This window comes from Brachyistius frenatus, unplaced genomic scaffold, assembly GCF_029030835.1.
Source record: "Brachyistius frenatus isolate BFR_SWC_R1_liver_20210118 unplaced genomic scaffold, ASM2903083v1 Contig_11, whole genome shotgun sequence".
NCBI lineage: Eukaryota > Metazoa > Chordata > Actinopteri > Embiotocidae > Brachyistius > Brachyistius frenatus.
In genome coordinates this window covers 2,753,095-2,773,544 of record NW_027210610.1, presented here as the reverse complement: position 1 = coordinate 2,773,544, position 20,450 = coordinate 2,753,095, and the positions used below count along the sequence as shown (strand labels likewise).

Below are 20,450 nucleotides of genomic sequence, written 5' to 3'. Positions count from 1 at the left end.
CTAATAATAATAATAATAATAATTATATTAATAAAGCCCGTATTCTATTTTTACAGCTTGAAATTAAACATATTAACTCAGGCCAAATATAATAACATCTGAGTTTTGCATGAGAGTTAGTTTTTGTTATCATGGGCTCTTTAAAGGCCACCTAGCTTGAGAGAAAACGGTAGAGCTTTTGGCAGGTTTCTATTGGACAGTTAGAGACGCTGCCTGGATTGTGGGCGTGTCGATATACGCGATTGGCCGAGGTCGCTGTCAGTCACACGCCACTCTCTCCCTAAGCACCGCCCCGTCTCTCCACCGACTGGATGTCCGGCCCAAACGAGGATTTTCACGAAAACACCAACCGCAGACTGCGTATCAGTGCCAACCGGGACCCGACGCTGTGGACCCGACGGCGTGACAAGCCACGTACATGGCGTTTCTCAAAGTTGGATAACGCTGTCCGGCCTTTGAAAGGGAAGACGTTAGAAGGCGGTGAGATAGATTTAACGGTAATGACCGCGGTGTCACTTGTTAGATAGAGAGTCAGGGAGAAGGGGGCCAAAGTGGACTCCGTCCCCCGGTGCAGCCGTCCGCTCCGCCCCGATGGAGGCTGGACGGGACCCTTGACGTGAGCTCGAGGCCCGCAGAATGTCACCTGTGAGACGTCGACACCTCGCCGGAGGACGGAGCTAAAAGACGAAAACCCGCGTACATCTCCGTGTGTGTGTGTGTGTGTGTGCGTGCGCGCTTTCGACGACTTATTTGACAACTTCTGAGTTCAGCGCGTGAACTAAAAGTTGAGCGGGTCCACGTTTGGCTGCAGGAGGCGACCTTCCCCCCCCCCCCCCCCCCCGGCGCGCACGATGACCGTCATAGATATCACTTAACGAGAGGTTTTTACTCACCGCCTCAGGTAAACTTGGGACAGGTGAACGATACGCTCGTAACCTCTTGAATGGACTTCGGATGGGGTTGTCCTAGAAAAATATACACCACCCGAGTTGACTCGGACCCGTCAGGCTAAGAGAAGTGTTTTTTTGTATTTTTTTTGTATTTTTTTGTTGTTGTGTGTCAAGTCTCGCCTTTTCCCGTGAACCATGTCATTCAAAGACAATCCCTGTCGGAAATTTCAAGCCAACATTTTCAACAAAAGTAAATGCCAGAACTGCTTTAAGCCCAGAGAGTCACATTTGCTGAACGACGAAGACTTGAATCAGGTGAACAAAAAAAATGTTTATGATGCTTTTTTTTTTTTTTGATGTTGTCTATATATTACAGCCTGTTGTTGTTGTTGTCTCTCCCTGTGACGTGCTCATTTCAAACGGTTTGTCACGTGCCAATAGACCGTGAAGTGCAAAGGTCACGTTAATTGGGCATAATTAGTTTCCAGCCCGAGGGCGTATATTGACCTTAATTCATGCCGATACAGGCCTCTCTCTACCGGCTCTATGCCTTGCAGCCTACTATCAGCTGCTGTTGTTGAATCATATTGTTGAGCTGTTAAAAAAACAAAAAAAACAGTTGCTATAAACTTTCCTTTTATCCATTTCACCTTTATTGTTCACCACACCGGCTCTTGTGCCCAAATCAACAAACAGTAAAGTTCACTGCTTATGGTGCCGAGGTTGTTAAGACAGAGGATCATATTATTGTGTGAAATGAACAGCTTGATTTTAGTGGACTGCGTCCAGCTCGTGGATGCAGGTTGTGAATGGTGGCACCCCCGAGCTCCGTTGACCCACACAGTGATCGTTTCTTTTTGGTAAGCTGGTTAATGGGACGGGTTAAGAGTCAACCTGCATCCGGGTTGACAGTTTACATGACACCGATGCTTTCATTTAGCTGACGTTGCACTAATGGGATGGACGTCGTCCTCAATTAACCAGCTGACCCACCGGCTACCGACCTTTTTTTTTTTTAATAACCGCATTCGTGAAAGAAGTAATTTGGTCGTCCGAGACGTAACACCCGAGACACCTCATGTCGTTGGTGAAGACCTCCAACGACAAAGTCTCATTCAGTGCATGTTTCCAGCCAGAAGAAAACTCATTCTGTCATTTCTTTTTGCCTCTTCCAAGTCAGTGGTACGTAGTCTTTTATGATGGGAGGTAATAAGAGGTTTGGAGGCCATCGCCAAAGGAACGCACACGAGCAGAATCAAATCACTCCGTTTAACCACCGAACCATCGAAGGGTAAAAAAATGACCCAGATTCAGCTCGCTTATTTCTCTGTCTCGGAGGGGGGGGACTCGCCACTCGGGCTGCTGTCAGGTCATGTGAGGGGAGAGAGGGGACATTTCTCTTAACTGCGTTGAGTCTCGGGGTTTCTTTCAGACTCTTTTGTTCCACAGGCACAGACAGAGCGAGCGGCTCAGTATCTCATTCTTTCTCAACCCTTCCCTTCGCTCGCATTATCAATTTGCCTTCTTCTGTCAGGCTTCTTTTTTTTTTTTTTTATTATTTCCTTAACTGTCTGGGTTTTTCTCTTTTGCAAGTCTGTTCCAACTCTTGACTGTCCCAAGGTTATAGTTGGGACTTATGATTGAAATTTCCTGTTATGTCATTTTGTTTACAAAATCACTCAGCTGAGAAATGTGCGGTGCCTCATGCAATCAAAGCGAAAGAGGATTTTATGGTGGATTTGCTTGGCTTTACATAGGATAAAGTTATGACTGTAATCAAAACCCGATAGAGAGACATGAAGGTGCCAGGCGGCTACAAATGTCAGAGATTTTCGACTTTATGAGTGAGCTACTGTTCCATACACCGGGGAGTGCAATTGCATTACGTAAGGTGCTTAAATTTGCTAAGCTCTTTAGGTGTAGGTAAGATTTGAGTGTAAACATCAAGGAAAAATTGTTCTCCTTGTACGCCCAACCCTGCAGTGTTTATGCAGGTTTTTTTTTGTTTTTGTTTTTTTGGCTCAGCAAACACGTGCTGACTTCTAGTGTGGCTACGGCTCAAGTAGGTACCAGAACAATTTAAGAAAGGCTGCCAGGCCAACTTGCATTTCTCGGTGCAAGTTTGAATTGCAAATCTGCAGCCGCAAAAAGCTTCCAAGATCTGAGCCGCCTCTCTTCGGCTTCTCATCCACTGTTGTTCTTGCTAACTTCTGCCCCTTGCTTCCCCCTCCACCCACCAGTCCACCGACTTAGAGGATCAGAGAGAAAATCATGTGTGTTAGCCTTTCCTTTTTCTTTTTTTTTTTTTCCCCAGAGCAGCATGGTGCTCTGGAATAAAGCCAGCTAGAGAATGTAGCCTACAATCAACACAAGGCAACTAGTCACTATTACACACCTTCCTTGAGTTTAACTAAAATGTGTGTGTGCGCGCGCGCGCGTCTTTGTAAAACTGCCTGAAATTGGCGTCACAATTTGTAGCCTAAACTAGTAGCCTGCAATGACATCTGCAGTGAATTAAAATGCACATCAGTGAGCAGTTGATCAATGTGGGAATGTTTCTGTTTTAATGTTTGCTTTCAACACTGTAATTGTGTTTTCTCCTCACCAGGCAAAACCTATATATGGAGGATGGCTGCTACTGGCACCCGAGGGAACCAATTTTGACAATCCCCTACACAGATCTCGGGTAAGTGGTTTCATAAGTGTTTACCTTTGTTGGACTTGAAATTAAATGTGTTTAGAACAGCATGTTGTTTAATAAATGAGCTCTTGGCAGCGCTTCACAACATCCCTGAAACTGAAGTGGTATTCTTTAAAGGGAACAGCTGCATGTGACCCATTGTCTTTAACTTCTGCTGATTTGAAGAGCAGCTCTGAGGGGTTTTGTGTTTTGAATACAAGATGGGCACATTTAGATATGTGGGAAAAAAAAAAGAAAAAGGCAATGCACTAGCCCTTCCTTTTAATTGTGTTATCCATTCTGGCACCCATTTGACAAACAAGAGGTTTTATTGTTGTGGCTCCAGTAGCTGCTTCTTGGAATCAGCAGATTCCTGTGGGAGGCTTGGCCTGCTATCAGAAGAAGCGTCATTGTCAGGCATTAATGAGCCCAATATTGACTTTAGTTCATGAATCACACTGCCCGAGCATCATGTAATGGGAGCCTTCCTTTATCAGCTCTCAGATTATATTGTGGTGGCGCATCCCAAAAAAGCACTTGGGAAACTGTGGGGGAGGAGAAGGAAGGTCCCAGTTCTCACAGCCACGCTGATGGCTTCCATATGGGTTTTGGGAAAAGCACCTCTGGATCTACCATCAGCAGTCTGCTGCTGCTTCGACATCATCACTGATACGTCCTGCCTATTCTTACAGTCAGCTTCTCACTCTGGGGGTATAATTGATGGCTTGTACGTAGTGCTGAGGTGAGCAGATTGGTCAGGTGAAGACTGACTAACAAATAACAAAGAAAAAGTGCTGATGTGTATGATGAGTCATGTTCTAGGACCACTTTAATTTAAAGAGTTGTGCGTCCGTGGCTCTATTTTGTGATACTGAGGTTGGGATGCTATAATTGATTTGTTATAGCGGTTTTTATAACACTTATGTCTCATTTCTTTCAAATTTGTGGATGTATCTGCAGTGTCCTTTTCACCAGTGAAGCCTCTCAGCACTTTTACTGAGACCTTCCAGTGTCCCCTAGAACAGAGCAGCTCTCAATATTTCATGGATTGGGCTTTGCTGGAATAGGAGCCCAGGAAATTTAACACTGAGACAAAACGGCGCATTAAGATAAACGGGGTGGCCGGTTGGAGAGCTGATCGAACCAATAAGGATGCAGATCAACGGAAACGGTCACCATATTGTTTGCGCAAAAATCTACAGAATTACCATTCTAGCCGAAAGATAAAGTGACCTGCTGTGTGTCCATTTTGAACTTGTAGTTTCAGAAATACGATAGGCCTCAGTGTTGTCAATAGGCTGGCTTCCATTTACTTCGTGCAGAAGGACCTGATACAGTTGGCCCACAGATGCGTGCCTTTATCATGCATATCCTGTTGGAGAGATCTGGTCACGGTTAATGTTATCTGGAGTGGGATCTTGTGAGCTCCTGTGAAAGTGTTGACCCGGTTGATTCAACCTGCATTCAGCTGGGACATGAAAACCCGGGTTTTCTGATCGGTGTTCTGTTTACGGCCCTCTTGCCTCACACGGCAATCTGAAAACGGGGTGATCCGAAGCAGCTGATGCATGTTGATCAAATGTTGTCCAGCTTGTGCGAGCTTGAAAGCTCTGTGATGTGGTTTGTGCACAAAGTGTGCCAAAGAACGTGGTTGCCACTGCACGCTGGCTGTTTCCCAAAGACTCGTTTCCTGGTGTGTGTTTTTCTTGTAAGTGTTTAGTGTATTGGCCAAGTCTTTACACCCCGAGGTGTATACCAAATTTAAGGAACAACAATAGATTTATTTACAGATCCAATAAAAAAAAAAAAAATCTCTGGCTTTATAAATGAAAAAAATCTTTCCACACATCAAACAGTCTTGTTAAAATGGCATGGCTACAGCTGGCTGTGTGATGACTGCTATCAAACATGATAAATATTTACACATTTTCTCATGTTGCTTCATCATTTATATAATGATGATGTGGTTTTCTGGGTTGCGTATTTGAGGTTGATATCTGCTATGTTACGATGTCAGTGATCCAAGAATTTTGTTTTTTCTTTTACAGAAATGGCAAAGACGCTTCTTTATCCTCTACGAGCATGGCTTACTTCGCTACGCTTTGGACGAAATGGTGAGTTGAAGCTTTTTTCCCGTCAGCTGCTGATTCTTGTCGGCTCCGAGTAAAAATACCTAAATATAATAAAGGCTACATTTGAAATATGGCCTTTATCCATTATTTTCTGAAGGCGTGGTCCATTCAAACAAACAAAACAACATACCATATATGTATTATAATGGCTTGCATTGCAAATTCAGCATCATGCACTGTCTATTGACACATAAGCATTACATGCGTTTCTCTGAATTTAAGATGTGTTATTTTATGCTGCGATTTCTCTGTGTTGTCCTGTTAATCAAACTGATAATATATATCAATGAAAGGGAAGTGAATTTATTCTCTTAATCTTCTGGAAGTGTCGAGTTTGCATTACCAGCAAACAGCACCAACCACAAGGAACTGATCACAAAACAGGCAAGTGTCTCAGAAAGATATAGAATTTCAAAAGATTATCGATATCTTTTATCACCTGTCTCAAAAAAAAAAAAAAAAAAAAGGCCCTGATTACTGTTTGATCATTTACAGTAGCCATCATTATAGATGCAGTTATTGTGTTATTTCTGTCTGAGGCCTTCATGGAGAGTATAACAGGCTCCCTACCAACTGACCAGGCCGTCACCACACTGTTAACACCACTGCGTTCTTGCATACAACAGAGTATTTAGTGAACGTGCTAAACACTAAGCTAACTAGGACGGTAGTGTCAAAAGGAATGAAGTGACACCACATGGTGTTGATACTAAAAGTCATGTGCCGAGCTGTGTGTGTTTGTTTTTAGTGGCTAATACACTGCACATGAATTGTGCAAGAGCCCCGTGGCAACTTCCTGCGCTGAAGAAAAACTGGAAAAGCCACTTAATACTAGGACGTTAGGAAGCTTCCGAGGGATTGGTGTCCGTTTTTGAATATCTCTATAATAGTATCTGTATAATAGTCATAAAAAGAATATGTAGACTGACTTTGTGTCTTTGTTGCGTTCATGCTTTTGGAGGCCACTTGTTTCAGTGCTGTACAGTTTGTTAGTTTTATAGGCAGCGGAGCATGTGGGCCGGTGAATATTGATTGATCCAAAAAAGTGCTCAACAGCTTATTTTCCCGGAACGTGGGATGTGCTTTGAAATGAGGTGAAAGCAGAAGTAGTTGAAACAGCACTTGCTTTATTGGTTTTGACCCTTTTGCGTTGTACGAGGAATTCTCCAGCAGGCTACAGACATACTGAGAGGTTTTATGTAATAGAAGCAGCAGGAGCTGGGATGCAGTGTGGATCTTTTTTCCTTTTCTGTGCTTTTCACAGTCATCGCATTCTCGCGATAGAAGTCTGCTATATTAAACGACTACTTTTTGCATAATGTGCCACAGAAGCAATTCATCAGCGGTGTAATTGTGCTAAACAAGGCAAGAAATACTCGACTGGTGTTAATGTTTCATAAATGGAGCCAATAAACTGCATTGATGAGACATGATGATGATGACGACGACACCGGAAGAAAGACGGATGATGTGTTTACAGGAAGAGACAAAGGCAAGAGGCGGATGTGCTCTTTCCATTCAGCGTTCTCTCTGGATGTCACCCTTCATCTTTTCATCTCCGTTCTGAGTGAAGGATCAAAAGAAGACGGGGTAGCGAGGGTCTGGAGCTGGAAATATCAAGTGACACTAAATATAGAGTCTCACTTGTCACACCAGGCGCATTAGAATAATTGTTTTCTGTCGAATAAAGAGCTGCACAAACTTGGCTAATTGGCATACCTATCTGGCATTGACGTTGGGCTGCTTCACATTCATGATTATGCACGTTACAAACAATTGAAATGTTCGGTGCAGGACACTAAAGTAACCACAAACAGCATTATGATCAGCTTCAAGCTGTACTGTGAGTGACATGGGGTCAAATCTAAAGGTTGCCAACGTTCGCCAGTATAATGTTCCTCCAGACCACATCAGAACCCCCATCTGAGAGCACGAGTTGGGGTTGTAGATGAGGAGGTTGCCCCTCTGTTTTCCTCTCAGCCTGGTTTTATGGCTGTTCTGTCTTGGCCTAACCAAACCCAGATGGTCTGTGGTTCCAACCTGCAGGATGTGGCATGGCTTTGGGGGGGAAAGGAATGGGTTCGCAAAAAACCTAGGAGAGATCACGGCACTTGGGGTCCCTGATTTGGGGTTGCCCACCTACAGTGAACACCCAACATGAGACACCACTGCGATGGCTTTATGCTAAGAGCAGCGGTAGCTTTGAAGAGCTGTTATGTGCAGGAGACAAGTGATAAAAAGAAGAAACTGTTAGCAGTAAGAGCAAGATGAAGAGAAACGTGTTCTGCTACTGATTGGAAGGATTGAGAGGCTGAATAGCTGAAAATGTGGGCCTGCATAGAACATGTGCTGCCATGCAAGGCTAATGTGTTAGTGCAGCTTTAGTGGATTGTTCTTGGCATAGGCCTCCAAAAAGGGAAAATGCATTGTGGCTAAGTTAGTTCGCTGAAATTTACTGTTAGGACGGCCTCATTTGTCATTTGTAAATATGGAGATAAGATAAGAATTACTCACTAAGTCCACTTTCAGTTCAGTCTGTAACATTTGGTGAATGTACAAGCTCAGTTTTCACAGAGCAACGGAACACAGTTTTGGCAGGGCAGTGTTGCCACGGCAACATGTTTCGTCCCTTTGTCCAGCAACAGTTGACCATGGTACGTGTAGCATGGGGCAGATTCTCCGTTTTGTGGAGAGCTCTCGCTGTCTCTGTCCCGACTGTAGCGATGCAGGACAGAACCTTCTGGAAGCAGAGCACGACTGTGTGGGCCGAGGTTCGTCTCTGGGCTCAGTCACATGGTGAACAAGCCTCTCTACAGCAGCTGGAGACAGAAACGTCACACACAGCATCAAAACAAATGCAGCAAGGCACGACTGGACAAAGTCACAGCTTATGCTGAGCTGTGTGTGTGTGTGTGTGTGTGTGTGTGTGTGTGTGTGTGTGTGTGTGTGTGTGTGTGTGTGTGTGTGTGTGTGTGTGTGTGTGTGTGTGTGTGTGTGTGTGTAAAAGAGGGTGCTTGACTGCACAGGCCTGGTCAGGAACAGGTGTTGCAAGTTTTGAGAAGTTTTAAACTGATCATTGTGCGCAGAACTCGGTTACCTTAACACTGTTGCGAGAATGTGGTCATAATAATAATAATACTACTAATGTCATGTGCAATTTTTTTTTTAAAAAAAAAATTTTTTTTACATTTTAAAAAGGTCATGCCCACAAAAAAAAACCACGTTTTGTGCACATCTGCCAGCATCAGATGAGCTCCTAGAGGCCTAAGCACATACTATATAGTACATTTGTGCACAGTAACGAGCATATGAGGAGATTATAAAAGTATAATCTTTCTAAAAATGACTGAAATCTACTGAACAAAAAATATACATTAACAACCATCAATGTCACTCATATTTGACTAACAAATGAGCCGTTTCTTGTTTGACCCGTATCAACCACCGGGAGACTGTTTACACCCACTTGGTGTTGGCTATTGGCTAGCGAGCTGTAATTCATTCCTAACCGGCCTGGTTTCTTGAATTAACTTGAATCACTTCACGCAGCAATGGTCTCCTGTTGGTTATACTAATATTCTTAGTTTGAAAAGATGTTTCAAAGTTCAAATCTGCCAATATCTTTCCAACTTCACTGCAGTTGTGTTTCCTTGCATCTTCCCATCAACAGTGCGTTCGCGGTTACGTTACTGTGTGACACTCGGTGCAAAGTTTCTCATTCATATGCTTTTCTCACAGTTGTGTGAATTGACCAGGATATGAAGCATCTCAAGTGCTAAATAATATAATATAAATTTAAAAAAATCAGCAGTGGCACTCATATTTGATCATATTTCTGCTGTTAAATGCAGCAGAAAATCTCAATAATAATGATTTTGAGGCCAAGAAAAAGACAAAATCCCATAACTGTAATTAGCTGGTGTGAGAGAGACTCATAGACCCAAAAATAATCCATTATCACCCTGTGGTGAGGGCAGGTATGTAGGTGAGGAAAAACTCTCTGAAAAGCCACTTTGACATTTAGCGTTAGTTAAAAAAGAGCAACATCCACACTCTAATAACTGCTTCACAATGCAGTCTTAAATATACCACATAACACCCTGCTTCCACTGACCGTGCTCTGACCTGATAGTAATTCCCTCTTACTGACACCCACACCTCATCATGTGATCTGAATTTTCTTCTCTGCAATGTCTCTGTATCTGTTGTAGTTTATGAGCTCACTCTGAATCACAAGGCTTCCGCATTGATGAGCTTTTATTACTGTTAAAGGTGCAATGTCTATTGTTTATTTGGAGGCCTTCTGCGTTTTCATGCTGGTCAGTTCATGCATCCGAATCCCCGACTGAACAAGCACAGTATACCTGCAAAGGAAATGCGGCTACCTATTGAGTTGCAGTACACAAAAGGCCCATTCAGGGACATTTGGATTGCATTTGCCTTTAGACTGTGTTGAGTGCCGGTGACTGCCTGCATCTCAGCCATATCCCTTGTTGTTCCAACAAGAACATGATGTTCTCACGACATTTCAGCTGTTGAAGTCATTCTCATTTCATCTTAGATCAATTAATTTCCTGTGTTTACTGGAATTCAAATAGTGGCCCTCTGCCTCAAAGCACTGTCCAAGAACTCTGAACGTTTTGACAAACTTCCTTCCATTTCCCACACATTTGTGCATTCTTTAAACTTGAGACACACAATCCTGCTGCCTTTCTCCTGAATCTCTCAGACATGAGCATATACAACTTCAGCCTGTGTTTTCCCTCAATCTAGCAAGACCTTTTGACACGCTGAAACATGCATAAAAGCTCTACCTTCTCCAGCCCCGCGAAACATGAAATTGAGGGCTATTTTTAACCAATTTTGGAGAGCTTTTGTCTCGTGTTGGTTTGGGAATGAGGGGAGCTTTCCAGGGGATGGATGAGTGGGCAGGACCTCTGAGCTGTGTTGTTGCCTCCAGGCACTCTGTACGGGGAGTAAGTGGATGCTGACCACCCCAACCCATCAAATCAGGAAAACTTGCATGGGTGCTCCAGCCTTCCACTCACACTTACGAGTTTGCGTTACAGTGCACGATGGAATGAGGACTTGGTTACAGCTCTTGTGGATACAACCAGCCTTCCCTACGGCATCATTGTGGATCGTTTACTAAGTGCGGGTCCTGGGTGAGGTGTTTGTTGGTTTTGCAGAGATACGGTGTGTGAGAGTCTTCTTTAACCCCTGCCCTTCCTTCCCCATGGTTCCAGTAGGAACTGATCTGCTGGAATGTAAACAGTAATGGATTACAGCGGGGTCACTGTACCCATCACACAGAGCCACAAAACCATGGGAACAGCTATTCATACAGCTTGTAATAATCAGGGTCTACAATGCCGTAACTGCCATTCAACTTAATAGCAACCCCACGTCCCAAAGCTGTTACCCAGTACAATACAGTCATAAAAACACATCCTCTGGTTTTTGCTTTTATGTGCATTTTTATCACTGTTTTTCAGTTTTCTCAATTCCCTTTGCACTGAAGACAATGTCAGTGCCATGTTTAATTTTGTCCGACTGAGGCTCCTCACAATGATCGTCAGTGAGTGGATGAAACCACTGTGTAGGTGTAGGAGTCAAAAGTGCAGTGACAAACAATGACAGCATACCAGATGTGGTGCCCTGCTGCAGTCGGCCAGGGTGCCACTGTCCAACCTCACCAGGCTGTCAAGGGACTGCGGTGCACACAGAACTAGGTATTCTAAACTGGGAGGAAAAAATACTCCAAAGTTTCCGATTGGTGGAGCGGGTTGAGCCCCTGTCCGGTGATATGCAGGCCCCCCTCATGCACACATGTGAACAGCTCACGTCATGGTAACATGTATTAAAATTAAACTACCACACCCACTGCTTTCGTGGTAAAAGTTTTGTCAGGAAAACACTCACTGTGATGTAAAAGTGTATTTAGAAGTGTTATCAGCAAACCATGTGATTTATCATTTCTTTCCTTGCAACGTAAGACAGGACTATATTTAGTTGTTCTTTTTAAATGTCAATGGCCTTATCTTCCCTAACCAAGCATGCATTGCAGCCTCTCCCTGTGAGATCAAAGCAAAGGAGTTTCAGTTTGAGTCCATGAAAGACGATTGAGCTGACAGCACACAACACAATAAACTGGATTTAAGTCTCCGGCAGCTGTGAAGTGACTGCGTCACCGTCTGCCAGGTGACTCTTTACACGCGTCTACTTTTTAGTGTACTAAACTTTACTGACATTGACGTAAGCTTACTACTACAAAGAGTGTTGACTAAACTGAACACAGAGCAGGATCTCGTAGAAGATAAGCTGTGTTGTGTTTGTACTTCATAAATTACCAATCTGTCTCTGACTGACTCTCAAGTGTCTTCTTAGCTCTGCGCTTCAGTTTTTGCCTCTGCTTTCGTAATTTTTTTTAATCTTAGTCCCGGACGTGACCAAGATAAGAAAAAAAATCTTATCTCCCCCACTTGTTCACTGTTTGGACATTTCCATTTCTTTAGTCAGAAGTCCAGTAAATGGTTGGCTCAGGATCAAGTCTGTCCTCTGAACATTAAACTCCTGAGGTTAGCCCGAGTGAGTCACTTTCTACATGCCACCCGTATTGGGCACTCTTATTTTCTTTATCTTAAACCTGATTTGATTAATATACAGAAACTCATGGAAAATGATGAAGAAACAATGTCTTCAGCCGATTTAAAACAAAATATATTTGTGGTTTTCTTGTTTCAAACTCTGAGGTAAAATGTGATCGACAAGGTTAGATTTTCACAGACTTTCCCCTCCCTCATCCCAAATTCCGCATTTATTGTGAATGTGTGGTCCATAGCCAAAGGGCTTATTGAGTCTAAAGATAATAGATTTCAAATTACTTTTATTGGAGACAAATTAGAGTCAGTAAAACAGCATTGTTCTCCACCATGCACACTCAAACACAGACGAATGAGCTTTGATCGCCCTCTTTAATTGGATCAGCAGAAGAGTTGTCACTGGGTTAACTCTACATATGAATTGGCAAAATATTGTAGGTTGGACCAAAACCCAAGGCACTTTGGAAACAATCTCAAACTAATAAGCAAGTCATTGTCTTCATTTAACAACTTCCCCACTCTTTACAGCCATTAGTTAAAAGGTTTTATTTCACAGTGTGCTTGAACTAATGTAGACGGTAAGCAAGGAGAAACGGTTCCTCTATTCAACCTTAAGGTCTATAATTATATTCGTGGTCACTGCTGCATGAGCGTGTGGACAGGATCATTTAACGCAGGGCACTTGGTCTCTCAGCACCTTGAGTAAAACAATACCATTTTGCTCCTAGCAAAAGGGTAAAGCATCGGCTTTCTATTGATGTGGGATTCCAGTTGATGTTGAGCTAGAAATCTCTTTCTAATTTCTCTTGGTGAATATGATTGCAATGTGGGGTTGAGCTAAATTCTTGATGGTGGTCCACTGTTGTGCCATGGTGAGAAGTACTTAAAAGGCTGTTTTTCAGAACTTTTTTTTTTTTTTTTTTTTTTTTGTTGCCATCCTTCTCTTTGTACCCTACTTCGTTCTTGTGTTCTTTTTAATCATTTCCAGCCATTCATTAGCCAGAGAAAGGTTTGCTCCAGGAGGCTTTGGCTAAACTAGTGTCCACTCTCACTTGCAAGGTCCTTACTTTTACTTTTCCATTACTCAGTCCCGTTCACTTTCCCATCCTTTTCCCTCTCACGTATACTGCCACTCTCTTGTATCTCGGTCCTCCATTCCAGCGCTGTCTGGCAAATAAATCATTTATGTTGGAGGGAGCAACCACCAGTATTGTGTAACTTCTTTCCCCCCCTCAAACCCTCCCTTGTCTATAAAGCCAAACAGGGCCTGACGGACTGCTCGCTCAGTTTGTTCTAAACACTAGACCAGGGCATTGACAAAAGGTTTCATTTAAAGTATCAGGGTGAGGGGTTGGCCAGCTCTGAGACAGGCACTAATAAAACAGTGGGGTAGGTGGGAAGGTGTCTGCATGTGTACAGCTATTGTGACGGACTACCACTGTCTGCCTGTATATTTACTGTATATAATTTGTTTTTAGATATAGATACACAATTCTTTCCTAAAACACAGTTCAACTGGACTATACTAAATCCGGCTTTTAAGCAATCCTGCATGGAGATGGATGGCAGAATTGATTAGTTACATCACCGCAGTGTGACATCTCGGTTGGATGAAGTCCGATAGATAGTAACCTGCCCTGAGACTGGCTGTCTAACAATCTGCCTCCTAGTGACGCCACAGCTGCTGTCCAATGTCTTCCGGCGTTGCAACAGGTGCAGTTGTATTGGATGACCTTTGACCTTTGACCTCAGCTTGGTGAACTGCCAATCCAACCACCTGTTCAGGTCGGGGCTCTGCAGCCAAGATATTTTTAGAAAGAAAGTGCAGCCTTGGACCTGGGTCTGGTGACAACTCCATAAGTATAAGAGCAAGTTTAGGACATTGAATATATGTGATGTTAGACGTTTGCAGCTAGAAATGTTTGATATTTAAGTGGAAATATCTCCCAGTGGAATCTTTACTAATATTTTGGGCCTCGTTTCATGAGTGGGCCGTTCTTGTAAAATCTACATTACCACAACTTAAGTATTTTGGCCTGTGGCTAATTGTTGTTGGGTGAGCCACTCTCTCCTTAATAACCCACTCTATCTTGCTCAGGACCTGGCCCAAAATTCCCTTTTCCAGCAGCCATGGACTGGCCTACCTCCAGCCACAGCAGCCTAATCAGCTTAGTGCTCTCTGTGCTTTCTCTCAGCTTTAAAGAGAAAGCAAAGAAAAAAGAATCTCCATTTACCTAAATAAACTGCAATCTTTTGACATTTTAACCACTAAATGAAAAAAAAAAAAAAAAAAACTGACATCAAATTAAATTGGATAAAAAGCAATGTTCTCCAGTGAAATAAACAAATAAATACAAAAATCATGAAACCTAAAGATACGTCACCTTATCTGTGTATCAACTGAAGAGTCAGAAGTACGTGAAGTACAACCCAGTTGTCTCTGTAAACTTTGAGCGTTTTCTTCTTTACAGAGCAACATATTATTCTCAGCTAAACACATGTTGGACGAGGAGATTATCTGAAATATCCTAATATTTGATCTTAACCAGGGGTTTTCTTAGGTTTCTGCAGGGGTTTGGTGCTGTGGTAGGGTGCGGGTGGTGGGCAGTGCATCAAAAACTATGCATTTTCATTTAATTTCAAAATATCATCATTACAATATGTATTTAAAAATGCACTGTATGTGATCAAATTAAAAATCAAACAAATATTTGTAAAACAAACCTTATAATCTAAGCTACAATGGCTTAGTTGCTGTGAAAAAAAGAAGTGTAGGCTTCACCTTAGTGTTACCTTAAATAGAAAACACTGTAAAACCTTTCATTTGCTTCTGATGGTCTCCATTCTACATTTCTACACTAATGAACTTGGTATTGGACAGTTTGGTTTGACCTTAATTTAGTTAATCAAATACTGTGTTCTATTTAGGTAAAGGCTTTCTTGATTATTTGCATTGTGCATTTAAGAAGTTCAATCTATTCTGAGAAGGCCTTTGTATAAAAAAGTGTTTTTTTTTTAGGTATCAGCTGAGTGGCTTGAGAATTGTTTTGGCACTGATGAGTCTTTTCTTTGCCTCTGAAGTTACGTGCTGTCAGCACTGTTTTGACTGACAGGTTAACTGCTAACCAGCAGGCCTGGGTCTGCTCTTCAGCTGCTCTTCAGCCCTGTGGAAAAACAGCTTGCTCCAAAATTGAGGTATTAGCTGAATTCCCAAATGAACATTTTCCTATCCCTTCCCTTCAGTCTGATGGGCTAATTTGCGTTGACTTAGTGAGGCTTTGGCAGATTTGCAGTCATTATCAGAGAGTTATTTGAAGCCTCCCTGCATGTCTTATGTAATTTCTTCACCTAGACTGAGATGCGGAAGCTGGTTTCTTGTTAATTGTGTTGCTGGATTGAATGATATTTATGTACCTCTTGTCTGATTAGAATATTTTTAGACGAAACATAGAATGGGTGCCTGTTCTCCTTGGCCTACTTCAAAGTGCTGTGTCAGAGCACCTTATGGGATGCTGCAGCAATTCAGACACTGCTGTTTTAGGGCACCTTGTTATCAAATAGCAACTTTGTGTGTGTGTGGGGGTGTGTGAGAGAGTGCGTGAGAGAGAGAGAGTTTTTTTCTTCTTGCAATAGAGCCGAGAGCTGATCAAAGAGCTGCAGCTTTAGAGTTTATTGCACTAGAAGTCAGTGAGTGAGCACATCAACCAACAACGGTTGATAGTAGTGTTGCAAATTTCAACCAGTCCGCTGCACAGAGCTTCCAGCAGTCATTATTGGACTTGGAAGAATACCAGTTGCAGTGAGCTTGTATTGGCGCTTGGTGTAAATGAGTTTGTTTGATTTTAAGATCCAACTGTGGCATCGGTGTGATATCGTTTCTGCATTTAAGGCTAAGCCAGCAAAGGTTTTGGGTAGCTAATAAGGGCATGTGACAAAACTAAAATGCCTGCATATTTAGTTTGTCCCATCACTTTTATCAGCTCGTTTTTATCCTACTGTCTTCGCATTGTTTTTTATTTGCTTTTTGTTGGTTACATAGCAGAAAGCAACAAATACACTGACTGAGCGCATGCAGTAATTAGATAGCACTGCCTGTACAATGGAGTGGAGGGTATAAACTCAAGTGAAAAACAGACAAGTAGACCTAACAGAGGTCTAATTAATCACAGAAAAGAACAGGAAAACAACAAGCAGAAGAAAGATTATGAATATGAACACATTGATTGAACTGAAGATGTCCATGCTTTTTGGCACGGTGCAGAGTGGGAAGAAGCAGCTCTGACAAATATCAGAGGGAGTTGAATAGCAAAGAAAGGACAAAGTTACCTGTCTGGGAAAACCACACATGCACTCACAAGAAGTCCTCTCAGACAGTCTGAGTCTGAACAGCCAAGGCAACATGACACAACTCGACTCCAGCACCTGTTTCTGCAGCCAGCCCATCTACTCTGTCACCACCTAGACACAGACTGACAGATTTCTCACACTCTGTCTGCCCTTTCTTGTATTTTATAACGCAGTCATTATTATTACAGACATTACATTACCGCTATAGTCATCAGCACCACTGCTGAATAACAATGCTGCACCATAGATAAATTGTTTTAGTAGCCACACAGTAGTAATTATTCTACCGTGTAGTGCCACAAAGATCTGGTTCACATATCTCTAGTACAGTTGCATCTGATTGACCAAGCACAATCCTAGCCTTCATTTGAAAAGAACCCTACTGTACAGGCAGAGAAAAATTGTCTTCATCATCCAACTCGCCCTCCTCCTCCTCTTCATTTGCCGGCTGCAGGCCGCCTAACGCAGCATTAAACCACCCACATCCTCTCACCATTCTCTGTAAGAAGACAAGTGCTGCTACCACCCACAAACCCTCTGATATACCTGGTACAAATAAGTGAAATGTGTCGTGTTTGAATTTTTGTTCTAGTTCTGTTTAGTTGTACAGTGTTCCTGCAGCACCGTTGCTTTGTAACCATCTGAAACTCCTGAACACATACCAGCGGAGTGAGGTGTATCTGAGAATGCCTGGAGGACTGTACTTGGCCCTGCTCAGGAAGATGTCAAATATCCACCATATGGCTAGGCCTGATTATTATAGAGCTATATGTTTATCTAAAGTAAAGACGGGTCGGGGATGGCATTACAGCTGAGGCTGTGTTATTGTACTGACTTAAAGTGTTCTTGATACTGGGGTAAAATTACAGGACCGTGAGGACTGTGGGACAGTGATGATTGTAATCTTGTCCACGACCAATCTGTCAGCTCTAGTTCCTGCCCTGATTGCTATGTATAACTGTGTTTGTGTGATTATCATGGACTTGGGAAGGAGAGAGACAGTGGTTTGATAGACCTCTGGAGCAAGACTAAAGGTGACTCCATCCATCTGGCACCTGAGGATATTTCCCTGCAGCTGGTTGTTGGCATGCTTACTGGTATCAAAAATGTGTGTTTACCTCTGTTATCCTCAGTTGCTATGGAAAGATTTATCGCATAATTGCCGCTGTTGGTAATGAACAGAGGATGGACCCTGAAGAGACCTGATTCCAGCCTATGTTCGTGAGTCAGGATGAAGCAGTGCCAGTTCATCAGCTTTCCTTTTGGCTCCAGAGTCTTTAATGATCAAAGTCAAATGGCTTTGGATGCAGAAAGAAGAACTTGGAAACAGTACTTGAGAATCCTGCTGGTACATGTCTAAAGAAGAGTAATCTAACTTAACGAGTGAAGTCATAGCAGTTGAATTTGTCCCCACACAGGTTGGTAGACAAACTGGCACCCGATACCAGATACCAGATGTTTCCAATCAACATCCAGGTGTTCATAACTAACTTGGTTTTAGGTGTAGTCACACTGATAGGAAATTATTGCAAAATTAAGTGAATGTATTGAAAACTCTATTGCAATTTGTGACTCATTCAGATAGTAAAATGCAGCTTCATTCCCTCACACTCTGAAGTGAGTCACTTTAACTGAACTTTTGCTTTCCATGACCAGAAATGAGTCTGTCAAACCCAAAAATGTTGATGGCAGAGGAAGGGAATTTGCTTTGCAACCAAAAATGAAAGTAGACCATCAGCCAGCTGCCAAAAGAAGCAAATATTTCTTCCACTGTGTCATAAGGGAGACTGGGATGTTTTGCTAAGCTGGGGTATGGCCAAGAGTGAAGGAAGCCAAGGGCACAAAGACATTCATGCATGTATGGAGCTCACTAATTATCATTTTCTAAACAGAGACTTGGTTCCTAATGAACATTGTTGTAATGCTACACATCTGGACTGACATATGCATGGTGTATACTAAGGAGAGGAGAGATGGTCCTAAACAAATGCAGTGGAAAACTTTCATAGAATCTCGGATTAAAAAGCATCCTAGTTGTGATCTTGTTTACTGGTCTTAATCGGTTGCACCTCATGTTTGTCCTGTGAACTGGAAATATTACCTAAAGTGAGTCCGTTTGCATGGCAAGCAATTTATTACAGCTATTATAACTGTTTTCAAAATTTTCGAAGGTTTTACAATTGGACAGGAATTGTACCACCGGTTGGTAAAACAAAATGGTAAAATTGGGACATCGATGTTCGGTTAAATACTGAATGCTCACAATTAATCAGTAGTCCATTATGTACTGGATTTAACAATATGCTATTTGTCACAGTAGGACAGCGTTCCTGTCAAGATTATTCTGAAAGCTCTAATGACGGCACATGTGGCTGCTCATTCAAATATCACAGACTGGACTAGAGAAACCAAATCTTTCTCTAATTTGTCCCTGTCTCCCCTTGAGACTCCACACAATGACTCCCATCGAGATAATATTCATGCTATTGTCTGAGCAACTTCAGAAACAAGAATAAGTTTATGCTGGCTTCATAATTTCCCTGCTCTGATCACAAAAGGACACTTGTTTGGGCCTCTTGTCTCGCGCTTATTTCCTTGCCTAGGGTTAACAGGAGGAGTGGCTCTGTGGATTGTGGCGGCTGACAATCCCACATTGTGTGAACTGGTGCTGAAACACAAAGGGCCCATTGTGGAGCGCCGTGGCCCGGGGAGAGTGGACTGGGTCTAGGCTAGGTGACAGAGAGGTGTGGGTTCGGGGGGCCTGGGTCTGGGGGCTAGAGCTGCGGTGGCTGGCCCAAAGTAGGGGCGTGTATTGGTGCTCAGCTGACTGCTGGAGCTGGAAGGGTTCACACATGTGAGAGGAGTGTGTTTGCCACACAGCTCTAGTGCAACACATTTACTGTACTCCCACCCTGCCACCACCTACTACATAGAAGCAGTCAAATCCCTGTCAGAGGTGAGCAGCTTTATGAAAATAGTTTTTTTTAATAAAAGCTGTTGTCAGTCTCTAATCTATTTACTGAGGCTGAGAGAATCCATGCAGTGATTATATATCCGGGGCCTTAAGCTGCTTGTACAACGGTTCTCAGAATTTGAAATATTTTGCTGTTTATCCTCTTCTGACTCCAACTCAAGGACAAGCCCATGTGTGTGGTGTACTTCTGATTTGTTTACACAGACAGATGGCAGAGCAGTTCACAGTCACAGTGCACTAAACCCACTTTTTTTTTTGCCTGCTGCACTGCTGTTCTCCTTGACCACCAGCTCAAGACTTAATCTCCCTTCTCTGTCTTCAAACCTTCTTGCTGTCTCTGTGTCTGAGAGTGACAGGGCTCTCAGGTCAAGCTGACGCCAGTCTGAAGCAGGCCCAGGTCCTTGCCCAGCTGTCCCCAGGTCTATTTGTCCGTCTGTGTGTCAAGCCCGGCTGTTGCCCTGGCCTCTCACCTTAGTGTCAAGAGCCCTTCGGTGACGGGCCGTTTTAAAGTCACGGGCATAAGAAGTTGAACCAAAACAATGGTAACAGAGTGATTACCTCCGTGGCACACTTATTTTACCACAATGCAAGAGAAGTTGTAAAGGTCATACTACCTGTCATACCATGCTGCCTAGATGTTGAGGTCTCCCATTTTTCTCTTTCTCATAGTCTAGTTGGACTAACCTACGATCCTTCTTGTTCCAATCTGCTGTGCCAAATTTGGACTCAGCTATCTGTTACGATGTAGACAAAGGGGATAAGACTGAAAGTGACACTTAACAGTGACGAAGTAAACGGGGGCTCTGCTCTGCCCTCAGGGTGGGA

General features: G+C 43.0%; 1 protein-coding gene across 7 annotated transcripts in view; it reads left to right on the top strand.

Annotated features, from left to right (window-relative positions):
* The first annotated feature begins 318 nt into the window (after positions 1-318).
* Positions 319-20,450, top strand: part of LOC138616914 (protein outspread) — a 49,808-nt gene continuing 29,676 nt past the window's right edge. For 3 of the 7 annotated variants that reach the window (XR_011310629.1, XM_069691509.1, XM_069691513.1), the window contains exons 1-3: positions 319-1,205; positions 3,499-3,576; positions 5,619-5,684. Coding sequence is in view for 6 of the 7 variants with exons in the window: in XM_069691509.1 (XP_069547610.1) it covers positions 1,086-1,205; positions 3,499-3,576; positions 5,619-5,684 (264 nt within the window). In the remaining variant the exon portion in view is untranslated. Of the gene's footprint in view, positions 1,206-2,620; positions 2,782-3,498; positions 3,577-5,618; positions 5,685-20,450 lie in introns of those variants that run through there. The other 4 variants (XM_069691514.1, XM_069691512.1, XM_069691510.1 and 1 more) reach the window with 2 other exon arrangements.